At 37.9% G+C, this 18,435-nt stretch overlaps 1 protein-coding gene across 1 annotated transcript; it reads left to right on the top strand.

Moving 5' to 3' along the window:
* Window positions 1–166: 166 nt before the first annotated feature.
* Window positions 167–2,657, top strand: LOC113250003 (disintegrin and metalloproteinase domain-containing protein 1a-like). The gene has a single exon (XM_048221289.2). The coding sequence runs from the start codon at window positions 171–173 to the stop codon at window positions 2,655–2,657; it is 2,487 nt and encodes an 828-aa protein (XP_048077246.2). The 5' UTR covers window positions 167–170.
* The last annotated feature ends 15,778 nt before the right edge of the window (window positions 2,658–18,435 follow it).

Here is an 18,435-nt window from a genome sequence, read left to right as displayed (position 1 = left end):
ACACATCAGAGAGACTGGAAAGGACACAGCCAGAGGCTATGACTCTCACGGGCAGGCAGTAGCCGTCCTTTATGCAGCCAGCATAGATCTGGAGCTCATGCCTGAAGGTCTGTGTGTCAGGGAGAGCTGCTGCTGATGGACACCAGCCACACACCATCAACTGATTCACAATGGCCATGTCAGTGGAGGCTGCTTTGAGACACTCTGCCTCCTCCTTGTCCTCTCTACAGAAATACCAAGTGGTTACCTATGAGGCTGGCAGAGTGCTTCAGACTTGGGCTTCACGAAGGAAGGGCTCAAGGCGGGCACTAGCAGCACCAGGACCTTCGTGTGTCAGGTTGGGGATCATGCTAGTGTTGATACTGATTTTCCTGCCAAGCTTGAACTGTGACCCTCGCTCTGTATATTACTCTTCTTATGAAACAGTCATCCCCAAGAGTCTGACGGTCAAGGGAAGGGAAGACCCAGGGGAAAAGGCATCCTATACGCTATTAATGCAGGGCCAGAAACAGGTGATTCACCTGAGGGTGAAGAGAGACTATTTTGTGAATAACTTTCCAGTCTTCAGCTACCACAATGGTGTCCTGGGGCAAGAAATGCCTTTCGTCTCCCATGACTGTCACTATGAAGGCTACATAGAAGGAGTCCCAGGTTCTTTTGTTTCTCTCAACACCTGTTCAGGCCTCAGGGGCTTCCTGATTAAGGAGGGGAAACCCTATGGCATTGAGCCCATGGACACTTCAAAACGGTTTGAACATGTGTTGTACACCATGGCACACCAAGCTCGAGTCTCCTGTAGTGTCACTTCCAAAGGCAGCCAAGCGGTGTCCACCAGCCGGCAACAAGGGAGCAGGAAGCCTCGCAGTCTACAGGCACTGTCCTCCTTTTGGTCACACACCAAGTACGTGGAGATGTTCGTCGTGGTCAACAACCAGCGGTTCCAAATGTGGGGCAGTAACGTCAATGAGACAGTCCAGAGAGTAATGGACATCACCGCTCTGGCCAACATCTTCACTAGGGGAATAAACACCGAGCTGGTGCTGGCTGGAATGGAGATTTGGACCGAGGGGGACCTCATAGAAGTCCCAGCGGACTTGCGAGTTACACTCAGGAATTTCAATAGCTGGCGACAGGAGAAGCTCTTCCATCGTGTGAAGCACGATGTTGCCCATATGATCGTGGGACATCATCCTGGAGAGGATGTGGGACAGGCGTTTCTCAATGGTGCCTGTTCAAGAGGCTTTGCAGCAGCTGTTGAATCCTTCCATCATGACGATGTCCTCCTGTTTGCAGCGCTCATGGTCCACGAGCTTGGGCACAACTTGGGTATTCAGCACGACCACTCGGCCTGCATTTGTAAAGATAGACGCTTTTGCCTCATGCATGAGAATATCACTAAAGAAAGTGGCTTCAGCAACTGCAGCTCTGACCACTTTTACCAGTTCCTCCGGGAACACAAAGGGGCCTGCCTATTTAACAAGCCTCGGCCCAAAGGTCGCCTGCGTAGGCAAGCCACCTGTGGAAATGGCGTGTTGGAGCAGAATGAGGAGTGTGACTGTGGACCCGACTGTGGTGGTAACCCATGCTGTGACCAAACATGTAGGCTGAAGGAAAACGCAAAGTGTAGTTCTGGATCCTGCTGTAATCAAACGTGTGAATATATGGTAAAGGGATTCATGTGTCGCTCTGCTTCTGGAGAGTGTGACCTCCCAGAATATTGTGATGGTACCTCTGAGAAATGTCCCACTGACACATACAAGCAAGATGGTACACCTTGTCAAAGAGTTTACTATTGCATTCAGGGTGTGTGCAAGACCCCTGATATTCAATGTATAAATGTTTTTGGGTACCCTGCAAGATCTGCTCCAGAAGACTGTTATATTTCCATGAACACTAGAGGGGACCGGTTTGGAAACTGTGGACTTCCCACTCGAAGTAACCAGGAATATGTTAAGTGTGCAGGTGAAAATATTTATTGTGGGAAAATTATATGCACAAATGTTAAACTGGTACCATCGGTAAAAGCCATGCAAACAATGATCCAAATTCCTCATGTGGATGACTGGTGCTGGAGCTCGGATGTCCACAACCTTACTGATATCCCTGATGATGGTTATGTGCAAACTGGCACGCTTTGTGCCCCAGAAAAAATCTGTATGAATAACTCGTGCATTGATCATGCTGTGCTTAACTACGATTGTGATCCAAAAGGAATGTGTAATGGGAGAGGAGTTTGCAACAATTTAAAGCACTGCCATTGTGAGGCTGGCTATGCCCCACCTGACTGCACAACTGTAGGAACAGGGGGTAGTGTGGACAGTGGCTCTCCTCTTGTAAAACAGGAAACTGAAAACACTGGCAATATTTTCAAACATGAAGATAGTTACTTAGACCCTTTGATCATATTGTTTTTGGTACTTTTGCCCATAATATTAATATTGATAATTATTTGTGTCATCATGTATAAACGTTCTAAGGCTCCTCCAGAGCCCACAGAAAAGGGTCCAGAAGTTGCTGCAGTAAAGCCCCCAGGAGCACAGGCTGCTCCAGAAGAGGCAGCGGATGAGGTTCCGCAAGAAGAGGAAGAGGAAGAGGAAGAAGAAGAGGAAGAAGAGGAGGAAGAGGAAGAAGAGGAAGAGGAAGAATCAGAGCCATAAGAGAAGTAGTGGGAGGAAGAAGCCAAAATATCAAACATCTCAAGCACTGAGTGGGAATGAGAAGCACAGGGAAGTAAAGGTGAAGTGGGAATTGATGGCTCCACTGGCTCTGAATAGAAATACAAAGTCTATAAAAATATACTAATGTAGGAGGAGGGATTCATCCACTTTTATTATTCATTTTAGTAATTAAGGTTTTATTTATTTAATATATTAAATATTTAACTTTTTGTTTTCCACAATTCATTTGAACTTTTCACATGCATCTGTAGACATCAGTATCTTTGTCTTGGGCCGATTTTTCCATTCACCAGAAACTTCGCTAGCACATGCCATCTTTCATCTAAGTTGTTTGACATATACTACACCACATTTACCTGCATTTAATACTTTAACTTTGTAAGTAACCACTACCTATTATGACATTTGTTTATGTGATATTATATTATCACATAATGTACATTCATGAAATGAGTGTTTAAATCCAAAAATAAATAAAACCCTATTCAGATTATACATCTCTTCAGATTCCACTTGGCATACTTATTGAGTCCATTTTGTTCTGGGACTCTGTGGGATGTACTATACCTGGGAAGCCAGAAGACCCTGATTATCCCAAAGTCAAGGGGCAAGTGCTAAATCATTCACCTTTTCAAATCTGGCAGGTGTTTAATATGATGTATGTATATCCAATTTATTACTTCCCAGTATTTCCAAGACCCTCCTATAGCCAGACTCCCCTTCACCCAAAAGGTTTCATTTATTTTTCTTCTACAGCAGCTTTCATAGCCTTTACTCTTTACTAATCTTCATGGGATGAATTTCAGATCTCCAAATGTCTCATGTCTGATGAACATCACCTAGACTGAGAAAACTGTATTTTTGCTTATTTTATAACAATATACAGACCCCAACCTATGACAGTGCTAAGTATATGTATAAAACTAAAATTTTGTCTCTTCTATTTTTTTAATTTATTGAAATTAATAACCTGTTGACTGACATCAGAAGGAATCTCTCCAATTATAAGTAACGGAGCTTAGAGGTGGTAGATACTTCTCTGTGAAGAAGCACAAAAGAAGTATAATATTAATGTTATTCATTCTGTGGTAGGAACTATGTTAAATACTTTGCATTCATTTTCACAACTTAATCCTCCCAACTTCCCTATGAAACCTCCATCTTGCTCATGAGGAAGCAAAGCAGAACTGGTCAGTGGTGGAACCTGCATTACTCCTCAGGTATGACTCAATCTCCATTCTCCACTCCCTCATGGGCCTTTTCCTGTGGTAAAAAGTGATGGGAAAGGCACTCAGTATGTCCCTAATTGACCTCTATTATGAGTTCCCAAATTGTGTAATTACTATTGACGAAAATGTCTTTTCTCCTATTATATCCTGACATCATGGATTAGCAGGTTGTCATCCTATTCAGTGCTTTGGACTCAGCATTGTAAATGCTTAATAAATATCTATCATGTGAGTAATTAACTGGGGCTAACATTAAAATACAGGGCCAGATTCATTCCCTTGGCAGAATGTATCTTGCTACTCCTTAACACAACCAAAATCTTACTCTGATACAATATTGATACTGAACATTTTTTTAAATTTTATTCATTTTAGAGAGGGGGGAGCAGAAGAGAGGGAGGGAGAGAGAATCCTAAGCAGACTCTTCACTGAGCTTGGAGCCCGACATCTATGGAACATAAGAACTAGGATGATCGGTAGGGGAAGAAAGGGATAAAGAAAGGGGGGGTAATCAGAAGGGGGAATGAAACACGAGACACTATGGACTATGGGTAGTAAGGAGGGAAGTATACCTTTTCATCTGATTCTGATGAATGCTTGCATGTTCCAATCCTTTGTGTCAGCAGTCACCAGCCACCTGCTCCCCTAAAACCTCTGATGATGACTTACTGCTATCTTTTACCTGTCTTTCCTACGCAGCTATCGTCCTTTCTTTGCTGCCTCAGGGCAGCAGAGACCCAGGCCCTTCCCTTAATTCCTCAAAGTACAGCCGCACCCAGGCTCTACATTTTTATCCAGATTTTGGGGCAAAGGGAAATTACAATGTGGAAAAGAAAAATTTGGATGCTGCAGATATGTATTAATGCTCCTGGAGTCCAGGGGTCATGCCCTGTTGGTGGACTTGGATAGGCCATTTCTCTCCTCAGACCTGACCCAACATCCTCTCGTGTTCCTGGACTGCTTGTGATAATATCCTTGTTGCCTGGAATCAGACTCCACCACATTCTCTGGGGCAGTGAGAGGGTAAAGAAGTTTTTTAAAAAATAATTTACTAAAAACCCAGATCACATCATCATAACCTCACATGAATGTAATAATGCCCACAACAAAGACAAAGTATGAAATTAGTTTGATAAAAATTTAGCTTTTTGTATGTTCAAACTTCATTTTTTAAGCTTATTTTTATTGAAATATAATTGACATATAACATTTTCAGGTGCACAACATAATGATTCATATTTGCAAATATTGTGAAATGGTTACCACAGTAAGTCTACTTAACATCCATCACCACACAGTTATAATTTTTTTTTTACGATGAGAACTTTTAAGTTCTACTCTCTTAGCAATTTTCAAATACATAATACAGTATTAATTAGTCATCATGCTATATATTATATCCCCAGGACTTATTTATTCTAACTGAAAATCTGTACTTTTTGGCCACCTTCACCCATGTCACCAACCCTCTCATCCCCTGCCTCTGGCAACTTATTTGTTCTCTGTATCTAGGAGATATTTTTGCTTTTTGCTTGTTTTTAGATTCCACATACAGTTGAGACCATATGATATTGGTCTTTCTCTAGTGACTTATTTTACTTATCAGAATTCTTTCATGATCCATCCATGTTGTTATAAATGGCAAGATTTCCTTTTTTATTGGTTAATATTGTATATATATTATGTATAATATTCCATTATATATAATAGATATATTATTAGATTTTCTTTATCCATTTTCTTTATCCATTCATCCAATGATAAACACCTAGGTTGCTTCCATGTCTTGGCTATTGTAAATAATGCTGCATGAATATGGAGGTCCAGATATCTTTTCAATTTAGTGTTTTGGTTTCCTTTGGATAGTCAGTAGTGGAATTACTAAATCATATCATAGTTCAATTTTCAATTTTTTGAGGAAACTCCATAGTGCTTTTCATACGGCTGCGATTTACACTTCCCCCAACACTGCACAAGGGTTCCCTTCTGTCCACATCCTAGCCAACACTTGTTACTTTGTGTCTTTTTTATAATAACCATTCTAACAGGTGTAGGGTGATATTTCATTGTAGCTTTGACTTGCATTTCCCTGATGATTAGTGATACTGAGTTCCTTTCCATGGACCTGTTCACCATCTGGTATGTCTTCTTGGGAAAAATGTTTATTCATATGCTCTGCCCATTTTTTAATTGGATTGTTTTATTGCTATTTAGTTGTAGGAGTTCTTTATATATTTTGGATATTATTAAATACACGATTTGCAAATATTTTCTTCCATTCAATAGTTGCCTTTTCATTTTGTTGATGGTTTCCTTTGCTGTGGAGGCTTTTATTTTTTCTTTTAGATCTTATTTAAATTCAAGTTAGTTAACATAGAATGTAGTATTAGTTTCAGAGGTAGAATTTAGTGATTCATCACTTGCATATAACACTCAGTGCTCATTTAATCAAGTGCCCTCCTAAATGCCCATCACCAATTTTACTCAATGCCCCCACCCACCTCCCCTCCAACAACTCAGTTTGTTCCCTATTGCTTTTTTTAAAAAGATTTTATTTATTTGAGAGAGAGAGAGTGAGAGACAGCACAAGCTGAGTGGGGGAGTGGGGAGGGTCAGAGGGAGAAGCAGGGGTCAGAGGGAGAAGGAAACTCCCTGCAGAGCAGGGAGCCCGATGTGGGACTGCATCCCAGGACCCTGAAATCATGACCTGAGCTGAAGGAAGACACTTAATCAACTGAGCTACCCAGGTGTCCAATTTGTTCCCTATTGTTACGAGTCTCTTATGGTTTGCCTCCCTCTCTGTTTTTATCTTACCTTATTTTTCCTCCTCTTCCCCTATGTTCATCAGTTTTGTTCCTTAAATTCCACATGAGTGAGATCATATGATATTTGTCTTTCTCTGACTTACTTTGCTTAGCATAATACCCTCTAGTTCCATCCATGTTGTTGCAAATGGGAAGACTTCATTCTTTCTGATGGCTGAGTAGTACTCCATTGTATGTATATACCACATCTTCTGTATCCATTCATCAGCTGATGGACATGTGGGTTCTTTTCATATTTTGGCTATTGTGGATAGTGCTGGTTATAAACACTGGGGTGCATGTGCCCCTTCAGATCACTACATTTGTATCCTTTGGATAAATACCTAGTAGTGCAATTGCTGGGTCACAGGGCAGCTCTAGTTTTAACTTTTTGAGGAACCTCCATACTGTTTTCCAGAGTGCCTGTACCAGTTTGCATTCCCACCAACAGTGTTTGAGGGTTCCTCTTTCTCCACATCCTCGCCAACATCTGTTGTTTCCTGAGTTTTTAGTTTTAGCCATTCTGACTGGTGTGAGGTAGTCTCTCATTGTGGTTTTGATTTGTATTTCCCTGATGCTGAGTGATGTTGAGCACTTTTTCATGTGTCTGTTACCCATTTGGATGTCTTCTTTGGAGAAGTGTCTATTTATGTCTTCTGGCCATTTCTTGACTAGATTTTTTGCTTTTTGGGTGTTGAGTTTGAGAAGTGTTTTGTTTTTTTCTGTTTTTTTGTTTTTTTAGATTTTGTATACTAGCCATTTATCTGATATGTCATTTGCAAATATCTTCTCCCATTCCGTGGGTTGCCTTTTAGTTTTGTTAACTGTTTCCTTTGCTGTGCAAAAGCTTTTTATCTTGATGAACTCCCAGTAGTTCATTTTTGCTTTTGATTCTCTTGCCTTTGGAGAAGTGTCTAGCAAAAAGTTGCTGTGGCCGAGACCAGAGAGGTTGCTGCCTGTGTTCTCCTCTAGGATTTTGATGGATTCCGGGCTTACATTTAGGTCTTTCTTCCATTTTGAGTCTATTTTTGTGTATGGTTTAAGAAAGTGGTCCAGTTTCATTCTTCTGCATGTGGCTGTCCAGTTTTCCCAATATTATTTGTTGAAAAGACTGTCTCTTTTCTGTTGGCTATTCTTTCCTGCTTTGTCGAAGATTAGTTGACCATAGAGTTGAGAGTCCACTTCTGGATTCTCTACTCTATTCCATTGATCTACGTGTCTGTTTTTGTGCCAGTACCATACTTTCCTGATGATTACAGCTTTGTGATACAGCTTGAAATCCAGAACTGTGATGCCTCCAGCTTTGGTTTTCTTTTTCAACATTCCTTTGGCTATTCAGGTTCTTTTCTGGTTCCATAAAATTTTATTTTATTTATTTATTTAAAATATTTTATCTATTTGTTTGACAGAGAGAGAGGCAGCAAGAGAGGGAACACAAGCAGGGGGAGTGGGAGAGGGAGAAGCAGGCTTCCCACTGAGCAGGGAGCCCAATGCAGGGCTCGATCCCATAACGCTGGGAGTTATGAGCCAAAGGCAGACGCTTAACGACTGAGCCACCCAGGCGCCCCATCCATACAAATTTTAGAATTGTTTGTTCTAGCTCTCTGAAAAATGTTACTGCTATTTTGATAGGGATTACATTAAATGTGTAGATTGCTTTGAGTAGCATAGATATTTTAACAACATTTATTCTTTCAATCCAAATGCATGGAATGTTTTTCCATTTCTTTGTGTCTTCCTCAATTTTTTTTCCTTAGACCAAAGTATATTCTTCTCTCTTTTCTTTTAAATTTAATTTTATTAAAATTCAATTAATTAACATATACTGTATTATTAGTTTCAGAGGTAGAGTTTAGTGATTCATCAGTTGCATATAACACCTAGTGCTAATTACATCATGTGTCCTCATTAATGCCCATCACCCAGTTACCCCATCCCCCCACCCACCCCCGTTATAGCAACCTTCAGTTTGTTTCCTATAGTTAAGAGTCTCACGGTTTGTCTCCCTCTCTGATTTCGTCTTATTTTTCCCTCCCTTCCCCATGTTCTGTTTTGTTTCTTAATTTCCACATATGAGTGAAATCATATAATTGTCTTTCTCTGTTGACTTATTTTGCCTAGCACTATTCCCTCTAGTTCCATCACGTTGTTGCCAATGGTAAGATTTCACTTTTTTTGATGTTTGAGTAATATGCTATTGTCTATATATACCACATCTTCTTTATCCATTCATCTGTCGATGGACATCTGGGCCCTTTCCATACTTTTGCTACTATGGACATTGCTGCTATAAACATCGGGGTGCAGGTGACTACCTTGGATGACGTTTTTATCCTTTGGGGTAAACAGCTAGTAGTGCAATTGCTGGACTGTAGGGTAGCTCTATTTTTAACTTTTTGAGGAACCTCCATACTGTTTTCCAAAGCCCACAGTGAATATCATTTTCAATGGGGAAAAACTGAGAGCTTTTCCCCTAAGGAACACGACAGTGATGGCCACTCTCACCACCGTTGTTTCCCAATTTTTTTATATAAGTATTCCATAGTTTTCAGAGTACAGACATTTTACCTCTTTGGTTAGGCTTATTCCTAGATATCTTATGGCTTTGGTGCAATTGTAAATAGTATCTATTCCTTGATTTCTCTTTCTTCTGTCTCATTATTAGTGTATAGAACTGCAACTGATTTGTGTGCATTGATTTTGTATCCTGCCACTTTGCTGAATTCCTATGAGTTCTAGCAATTTTTTTGGTTGGAGTCTTTTGGGTTTTCCATATAGAGTATCATGTCATCTGCAAAGAGGGAGAGTTTGACTTCTTCTTTGCCTATTTGGATACCTTTTATTTCTTTTTGTTGTCGGACTGCTATCTACTCATCTTAACTATGAGTCTGGATCACTTATTTTTATATTATAAGCATCAGTTTTTTTTTAACCATAAATTGTATAAATATGTTGCAGCATTATCAGGAAGATTACTAGTATGTAAAACTTTTAGAGTTCTGCTCAGCACAAAATATGCAATAAATATCAGTCCAGGTTACCACTGTTTTCCTTTTTTACATATCATATTAGCAAATTAGGACATTATAGGGTATTTCCTGCTCATCCCACACCCTCTCAATCTCCACAAGTTATAAACCCTAGTAATTCCTATTCAGAATCTACCTCTGATACGAGGGCCCAGTTTATGTTTTACAAAGATTCCACCTAAATTTAACTAGATTAAACTGTTTTCCTCTTTGTAATACTTATACTCTTAAATCAATATTTCCTGAAAAAAAACTTGTCAGGAAGTTATACAAGAAGAGGGAACTGGTAGAATGGGCAGAATAAGAATCATTCAGGAAATTCAAATCAAAACCACAAGATACCACCTCACACCAGTCAGAATGGCTAAAACTAAAAACTCAGGAAACAACAGATGTTAGCGAGGATGCGGAGAAAGGGGAACCCTTGAACACTGTTGGTGGGAATGCAAACTGGTACAGGCACTCTGGAAAACAGTATGGAGGTTCCTCAAAAAGTTAAAACTAGAGCTGCCCTGTGACCCAGCAATTGCACTACTAGGTATTTATCCAAAGGATACAAATGTAGTGATCTGAAGGGGCACATGCACCCCAGTGTTTATAACCAGCACTATCCACAATAGCCAAAATATGAAAAGAACCCACATGTCCATCAGCTGATGAATGGATACAGAAGATGTGGTATATACATACAATGGAGTACTACTCAGCCATCAAAAAGAATGAAATCTTCCCATTTGCAGCAACATGGATGGAACTAGAGGGTACTATGCTAAGCAAAGTAAGTCAGAGAAAGACAAATATCATATGATCTCACTCATATGTGGAATTTAAGAAACAAAACTGATGAACATAGGGAAAGGGGAGGAAAAATAAGGCAAGATAAAAACAGAGAGAGAAGCAAACCATAAGAGACTCTTAACAATAGGGAACAAACAAAGAGTTGCTGAAGGAGAGGTCGGTGGGGGCATTAAGTAAAATTGGTGATGGGCATTTAGGAGGGCACTATTGTAATGAACACTGGGTGTTATATGTAAGTGATAAACCACTAAATTCTACCCCTGAAACTAATACTTCATCATATGTTAACTAACTATGATTTAAATAAAATCTTAAAAAGAAAAAAAAAGAATCTTCAAAGAAGAAAAGTGAGGAGCTCAGTGTCAGGCAATGTGGTTTTACCTAGAGCTTTGTGGTGAATTAAAAATTACAATAGCCTTAACGATGGACCATTATTCAGCAATAAAAAGAAAAGGAAAGTAGTATTGATACATTATATACTATAGGGGAACATTGAAAACATGATGCCAAGTGAAAAAAGCCAGTCATAAAAGTTCACATATTGTATGATTTCATCTATATTAATGTCCAAAATAGGCAAATTCTAAAGAAAGTATAGAAGAAACTGAGGGGAGAGAATGGAGAGTTACTGCTACTGAGCACAGCTTTCTTTTTAGAGTGATAAAAATGTTCTAAAATTAGATTATGACTATGGCTGCACAATCTGTAAATATTCTAAGACCACTGAACTGTAAGCTTTAAATGGATGAATTTCTTTAGTATGTTAATTATACATCAATAAAGCTATTTTTAAAAGTGAAGAACATTATATAAGGCCAAATCCCTCTTCATCACTTCTGTCCAGTCCTCCCTATTGGGAACCATTATTATCAGTTTCGTCCATTTTTAGGTAGAAAATACAAGGTATTGTTTTGTGTACATAAGTGTATGTACAACATAAATAGTATCATGCTTTAAAAATTCATTATGTTTGGAGATGGGTCCATATTACATGTATAACCTCTTCAAAGGAAGTGCTCTGGTGGGATCTTGGGCATTATAAATGCTTACTATATTTGATGTACTTCAAATAAAGCAGAATGAAGATATCTGGGGAAGGCACTGTCATTTCTGCAAAGAATTTCATGCCTGGCTAATTCACTGAGCCTCTATGATGGGTCAAATATTCCTGATGATATAGTAAGAACTTTACTGTACTCTCCTTCAATTGAAAAAAAAAACAACTTTTTGGGGCGCCTGGGTGGCACAGTGGTTAAGCGTCTGCCTTCGGCTCAGGGCGTGATTCCAGCGTTATGGGATCGAGCCCCACATCAGGCTCCTCTGCTATGAGCCTGCTTCTTCCTCTCCCGCTCCCCCTGCTTGTGTTCCCTCTCTCGCCGGCTGTCTCTTATCTCTGTCGAATAAATAAATAAAATCTTTAAAAAAAAAAACTTTTTGGAAAAAAACATGCATGGGAAAGGGGAAATACTGCAAAAGTTCTCAGTCAAAAGAGAAACACTGAAGGAAGTAACAATATTTTGTATTTGCATCAAACTTTTTCCTTTGCAAAACATTTCTAGAAATGCTGTTGAACAATCAACAAATCTCATATAGATATTGTTATTTCCACTTGGCAAACAAGAAGCTGATGCTCAAAGAGATTAAATGACAAAAATAACAATTTTTCAAATAACCAAACTGGGACTTGAGTTCAGGTTTTCTAGGTTGAAAAACAAAACAAAAATAGAAACAAAAACGTTTTGAGTAAGGCTCCATATCACAGTACGATGGAGAAAATTATTTACCATAGGATGTAGCATTCTGCTTTTTAACAGTTAGGAAACAAATTTAAATATGAGAAAGGAGGGGAGATTTGCAGAAAGTGGCAGCAGCACTTTAGGTTTTCAAAATCTCCTCAAATCATTCCATAAAGTCAGACAAAGCACTAGGATGGTAAAATCAAAACCTATGAACAACAACAACAAAAAAAGCTGAGAAGGCATCTCTCAAACCCCGAAGTATGTGCAGATGAAGACAAACTACTGACAGCTCCAAGACTCAAGTGGTATTAGTATCTGTCAGAGAGAGATCAGAGAAGAGTAATGAGAAGTCAACTGGACCCCAGAACAAGAAAAACCCTAATTATCAAACAGATACTCTGGGAAGCATAGTGAACCAACTTGGGGGGGGGGGGAGAGGCAGAAAGGGTTTCTGAAACTTCAATTTTGGGGAGAAGCAAGAGGTAAACTGAAAAGTGTGAAGGTGCCAGAGAATTCTAGGGACTGTGAGTTTTTAAAATTAAACTTTCAGGACAAAGTCTCATGTTGGAAAGAATCTGCTGGAAGTAATTGAAACTGACTAGGAGAATAAGACAAAGAAAATAGATTTTAAGTGTAAATACCTTCACTATTTCAGTAATTAAAACGTCATTTGCTATTAGATTTTGGTAAATGGTCTTTATTATGTTTATGTAACATTTTTGTATTCCTATGAAATTTTTAAAAATAGGAATAGCTGGTGAATTTTAACAACTTTTTGGCATGTATTCTTATGTTCATTTTTTTCTCCTTTAAGTTTTTGTGATGAATTATGATGATTTTTTTAAATTTTAACTTATTTTATTCAAATTGAGTTAGTTAGCTTATAGTGCATCATTAGTTTTAGATGTGGAATATGATGATACATTTCTTTTTTTTTTTTTAAGATTTTATTTATTTATTTGACAGAGATAGAGACAGCCAGCGAGAGAGGGAACACAAGCAGGGGGAGTGGGAGAGGAAGAAGCAGGCTCATAGCGGAGGAGCCTGATGTGGGGCTGGATCCCATAAAGCCAGGATCACGCCCTGAGCTGAAGGCAGACGCTTAACCGCTGTGCCACCCAGGCGCCCCTGATGATACATTTCTTAATGCCAAACTCATGCTTATGTTTCTGGCATAAATTCTTCCTTCAATACACAAGATTTATAATATATCTTTTTGTTCGTTTCTCATTCGGAATAAGTGAGATTTATCCCTGACTTTAAAAAATGCCATCTTTATCAAGTTAGGGTATTATGATTATATTAACTCTGTAAAGAATCTTCCATAGTTTCCTTTAGATTTTCAAATTTAGTGACAACAGATTTGTACAAATATTTTTGTATAATTTCAAATCTCTTTCATATCCATATCATTCATTCCTAAGTTATTCATTTTTTATTGTGGTAACAACACATGAAATCTACTTTTTTGACAAAATTTTAAACTTTATTTTTTTTTAATTTTATTTATTTATTTGACAGAGAGAGCACAAGCAGGGGGAGCAGCAGGCAGAAGGAGAGGGAGAAGCAGGCTCCCCACTGGGCAGAGAGCCCAACATGGGGCTCAATCTCAGGACCCTGGGATCATGACCTGAGGCAAAAGTGGACGCTTAACCAACTGAGCCATCCAGGTGCCATTTTTAACAAAATTTTAAGTGTACTATACATTATTGTTGACTATGGGTACAATGTTGTATCCAGAACTTACCCTGCTGAAACTTGATGCCATTAATAAATCCCCATTTCCCTTTCCCCCAGCCTGTGACAACCATCATTCCACTTTTTGACTCTATGAATTTGGATTAGATACCTCATATAAGTGGAATTACGCAGTATCTTTCTGTAACTTCCCTATTTTACTTAGCATAATGTCATCAAGGCTCATCCATGTTGTCACATATTGCAAGATTTCCTTATTTTTTAAGACTGAATAGTATTCTGTGGTACATACATACACATTTTCTTTATCTGTTGGACATTTGTTTCTACATCTTGCTATTGTAAAACTTGGCTACAATGAACATAGGAATGTTAATATCTCTTTCATTCTTTATTTCAATGTTTTAAATAAGTGCCATAAATCGGATTGCTAGATTATATGATAGTTCTATTTTTAGTTGTTTTGAGGAACTTCCATATTGTTTTCCATAGTGGCCACACTGTTTTGCATTCCCACCACGAGTGTGCAAGGGATCTAATTTCAACAAATCCTAATCAATACTGCTTGGTTGATAACAGCCATCTCAACAGATGTGAGGGGATATCTCATTGTAGCTTTGATTTGCATTTCCCTGAAGATTAATGACATTAAACAGTTTTTCATACATTTATTGGCCATATGTGTATCTTCTTTGGAGAAATAAATGTCTACTCAAGTCCTTAGCCCATTTTATAATTGGGATATTAACTTTGGTATTGAGTTGTAGGAGTTCCTTATATATTTTGGAGATGAACCCCTTATCAGATATCAAGTTTGCAAATATTCTTTCCCACTCTGAAACTTGACTTTTCACTCTGTTGATTGTTTGCTGTACAGAAACCTTTTAGCTTTTGATAGTCCCACTCATTTTTGTTTTTGTTGCTTGTGCTTTTGGTAGCATATCTATGAAATTATTCCAAGACCAATGTCATGACCATGTCCTTCTTGGAGGTTTACAGTTTCAGGTCTTACATTTAAGTGTTTAATTCATTTTGAGTTGATTTTTGTGTATTGTATAAAATAAGTGTCCAATTTCTTTCTTTTGCACATAAATGTCTAGTTTTCCCAACATCATTTGTTGAAGAGACTATTCTTTCCCAATTATGTATTCTTGGCACGCCTGTTGAAGATCAGCTGGCCACATCAATGTGAATTTCTGTTTCATTTGTGTGTGTATCTGCCTTAATACCAGTACCATATTGTTTTGACTACTGCAGCTTTGTAATATATTTTGGGATCAGGAAATGTGATGCCTTCAGCTTTGTTGTTCTTTCACAATATTGATTTGGCACAATACTTCTGGAGTACTTCTTTTGCTACATCCCATAAGTTTTGATATGTTGTTTTTTGAGATTTTATTTTATTTTTTTATTTATTTGACAGAGACACAGCCAGCGAGAGAGGGAACACAAGCAGGCGGAGTGGGAGAGGAAGAAGCAGGCTCCCAGCAGAAGAGCCTGACATGGGGCTCGATCCCAGAATGCTGGGATCACACCCTGAGCCGAAGGCAAACGCTTAACGACTGAGCCACCCAGGCGCCCCTTGATATGTTGTATTTTCATTTGTCTTTAGGTATTTTCTAGTTTCATTTTTTAGAGGAGAGGGGGCAGAGGGAGAGAGAGAATCTTAAGTAGGCTCCACACCCAGAGCAGAGCCTGATGTGGGGCTTGATCTCAGAATCCTGAGATCATGACCTGAGCCAAAATCAAGAGTTGGGTGCTTAACCAACTGAGCCACCTAGTTACCCCTAATTTACATTTAAGTAATTACTGATAGGGAAGGATTTACTATTGCATTTTGCTCTTTTCTGTTTGTCTTACAGTTCTTTTGTCTCCCTTTTCTTCTGTCTTCCTTTTGTTTTTGTTCAACTTTGGTATTGGTATGTATTTTTCCTTTCTTTTTTCTTTTGTAACTTCTTTTGGAATTTTTGCTGTTACCTTGGAGCTTACATAAAATATAATCAGAAGAGTCTATCTTAAGCTGATAACAACTTAAACTTAATCACATAAAAAACATTTTAACTTCTCCCCTCCTCCTACTTTGTTATTGTCATCACAATTAACGTCTGTTCATACTGCGTACCTTTTAATATATTTTTCGTTACTTTTAATACTTCTGTCTTTCAACTTTTATACTAGAACGAAAAATGGTTTACTCACCACCATTATAGTGATGCAGTATTTTGTATTTATCTATATATTTGCCTTTAAAAATGAGTTTCATATTTTTTATGCTATTGTGTTGCTTTATAGAATTCTTTGAACTTGAAGAACTCCCTTTATCATTTTTTTTTTAAGGCAGTTCTAGTAGTGATGAACTCCCTCAGGTTTTGTTTGGGAAATTCTTTATCTCTCTGTTTTTGATGGATAATTTTGCCAGATAAAGTAGTCTTGGTTGGCAGGGTTTTTTTCAATTTGAATATATCATGCAACTCCCTTTTGGCCTACAAAGTTTCTGCCGAAAAAAACCACTTAGAGTCATAAATGTTCCCTTGTATATGACAAGTCATTTTTCTCTTGCTTCTTTCAAAATTCTCTTTGTCTTTGACTTCTGACAATTTGATAATAACATGTTTCAGTGTGGTTATCTTTGGACTCCTCCTGTTTGGTGTTCTCTAGTCTTTGTGGATCTGTATGTTCATTTTTTTCTCCAGATTTGCAAAGTTTTCAGCCTCTATTTCTTTGAATAAGCTTTCTGCTCCGTTTTTTTTTTTTCCCCTCCTCTGTCCTCCTTCTGGGATTCCTATAATGTGTATATTGCTCTTTTATGGTATCCGTTGAGTCCCTTAAGCTTTCATTGTCTTTCTTTCTTTTTTTTTTTTTTTTTTTTTGCTCCTTTGACTGAATTATTTCCAATGATCTGTCTTTGAGTTCACTGATCCTTTCTTTTGCTTGATCTAGTCTGATACTGAACCCTTTTAGTGATTTTTTTTTTTTTTTTTTTAGTTCAGTTCCTGTGTTCTTCAGCTCCATGATTTCTGTCTGGTATTTTTTTTTTTTTTAAATATCTTCTACCACTGTGTTGAAATTCTCACTTTGTTCATGCATTAGTCTCTTGACCTCAGTGAGCATCTTAATGATGGTTATTTTGAATTCTCTAATAGGTGAATCATGTACCTCCATTTCATTAGAGTTCATTTCTGGAGATTTATCTTACTCCTTTATTTGAAACTTAATGGGCTGATTCTTCATTTTCCTTGATTCTTTCTGCTATCCTCCTATATAGTTATATGACCACTCTTTGCCCACCCCACTATTCCTAACCCCTGGCAAACACTAACATATTTTCCATCTTTACAATTTTGTCATTTCAAAAATGTTATACAAATGGAATTGTACAGTACGTAACCTTTTGAGATTGCTTTTTTCGCTCACCATAATGCCCTTGAGATCCAGCTAAGTTTTGTGGATCAACGGTTCATTTGTTTTTGCCGCTAATACATGATATGGACTTACCACAGTTTAACCTTTCACCCACTGAGCAACACTTCGGTTGTTTCCAGTTTTGGGCTATTACAAATAAAGCTGCTGTGATTATCTGTGTACAGTTTTTATGAAGACATACATTTTCATTTTTCTGGGATAAGTATCTAGAACCATAATTGCTAAGTCACACCATTTGCTTAGTTTTTTAAAGAAACTGCCTGTTTCCAGAGTTAATACACAATTTTATATTCCTATCAGCAATGTATGAAAGACCTAGTTTCTCTGCGTCCTCACCGACATTTGACATTGTCTATTTTTCAAATTTTACTTGTTCTAATAGGTCTGTAGTGATCTTTCATGGGGTCTTAAGTTGCATCTCTCTAATGCCTACTAATGTTAAACATCTTTTCATGTGCTTATTTGCCATCCATATATCCTGTTCCATGAAATGTCTCTTTGTCTTTTGCCTATTCTCTAATTGGATTGCTGAGTAATGAGAGTTCTTTATATATTCTAGATGAGTCCTTTATCAGATACGTGGTTTGCAAATATTTTCTCCCAGTTCTTAGCTTGTCTTTTCATACTCTTAACAGTGTCTTTTATAAATTAAGAGTTTTTACTTTTGATGTGGTCCAACTTATGGATTTCTTTTATGGATCATGCTTTTGGTATCATGTTTCAGACATCCTCACCAAGCCCTAGGTCCTAAAGATGTTCTATATTTTCTTCTAAAAAGTTTTATAGTTTTACATTTTACATTTAAATCTATGACTCATTTTGAGGTGATTTTTGGGTTTTTTAAGGATTTTATTTATTTTGATATGTAATAAAATTTTGCTGTTTTACATTTTTTAGTATAACTGACACACAATATTACATTAGTTCCAGGTGTAAAACCTGTTATTGGACAAGTTTATCCATTATGCTATATTCACCACCAGTGTAACAGCTACCATCTATCCTGTTACATTGCTATTACAATATCATAGGTTTTT

Source organism: Ursus arctos, unplaced genomic scaffold, assembly GCF_023065955.2.
Source record: "Ursus arctos isolate Adak ecotype North America unplaced genomic scaffold, UrsArc2.0 scaffold_34, whole genome shotgun sequence".
Taxonomy (NCBI): domain Eukaryota; kingdom Metazoa; phylum Chordata; class Mammalia; order Carnivora; family Ursidae; genus Ursus; species Ursus arctos.
The sequence above is the reverse complement of the archived record's forward strand: the minus strand, read 5'-3'. Positions and strand labels throughout refer to the sequence as shown.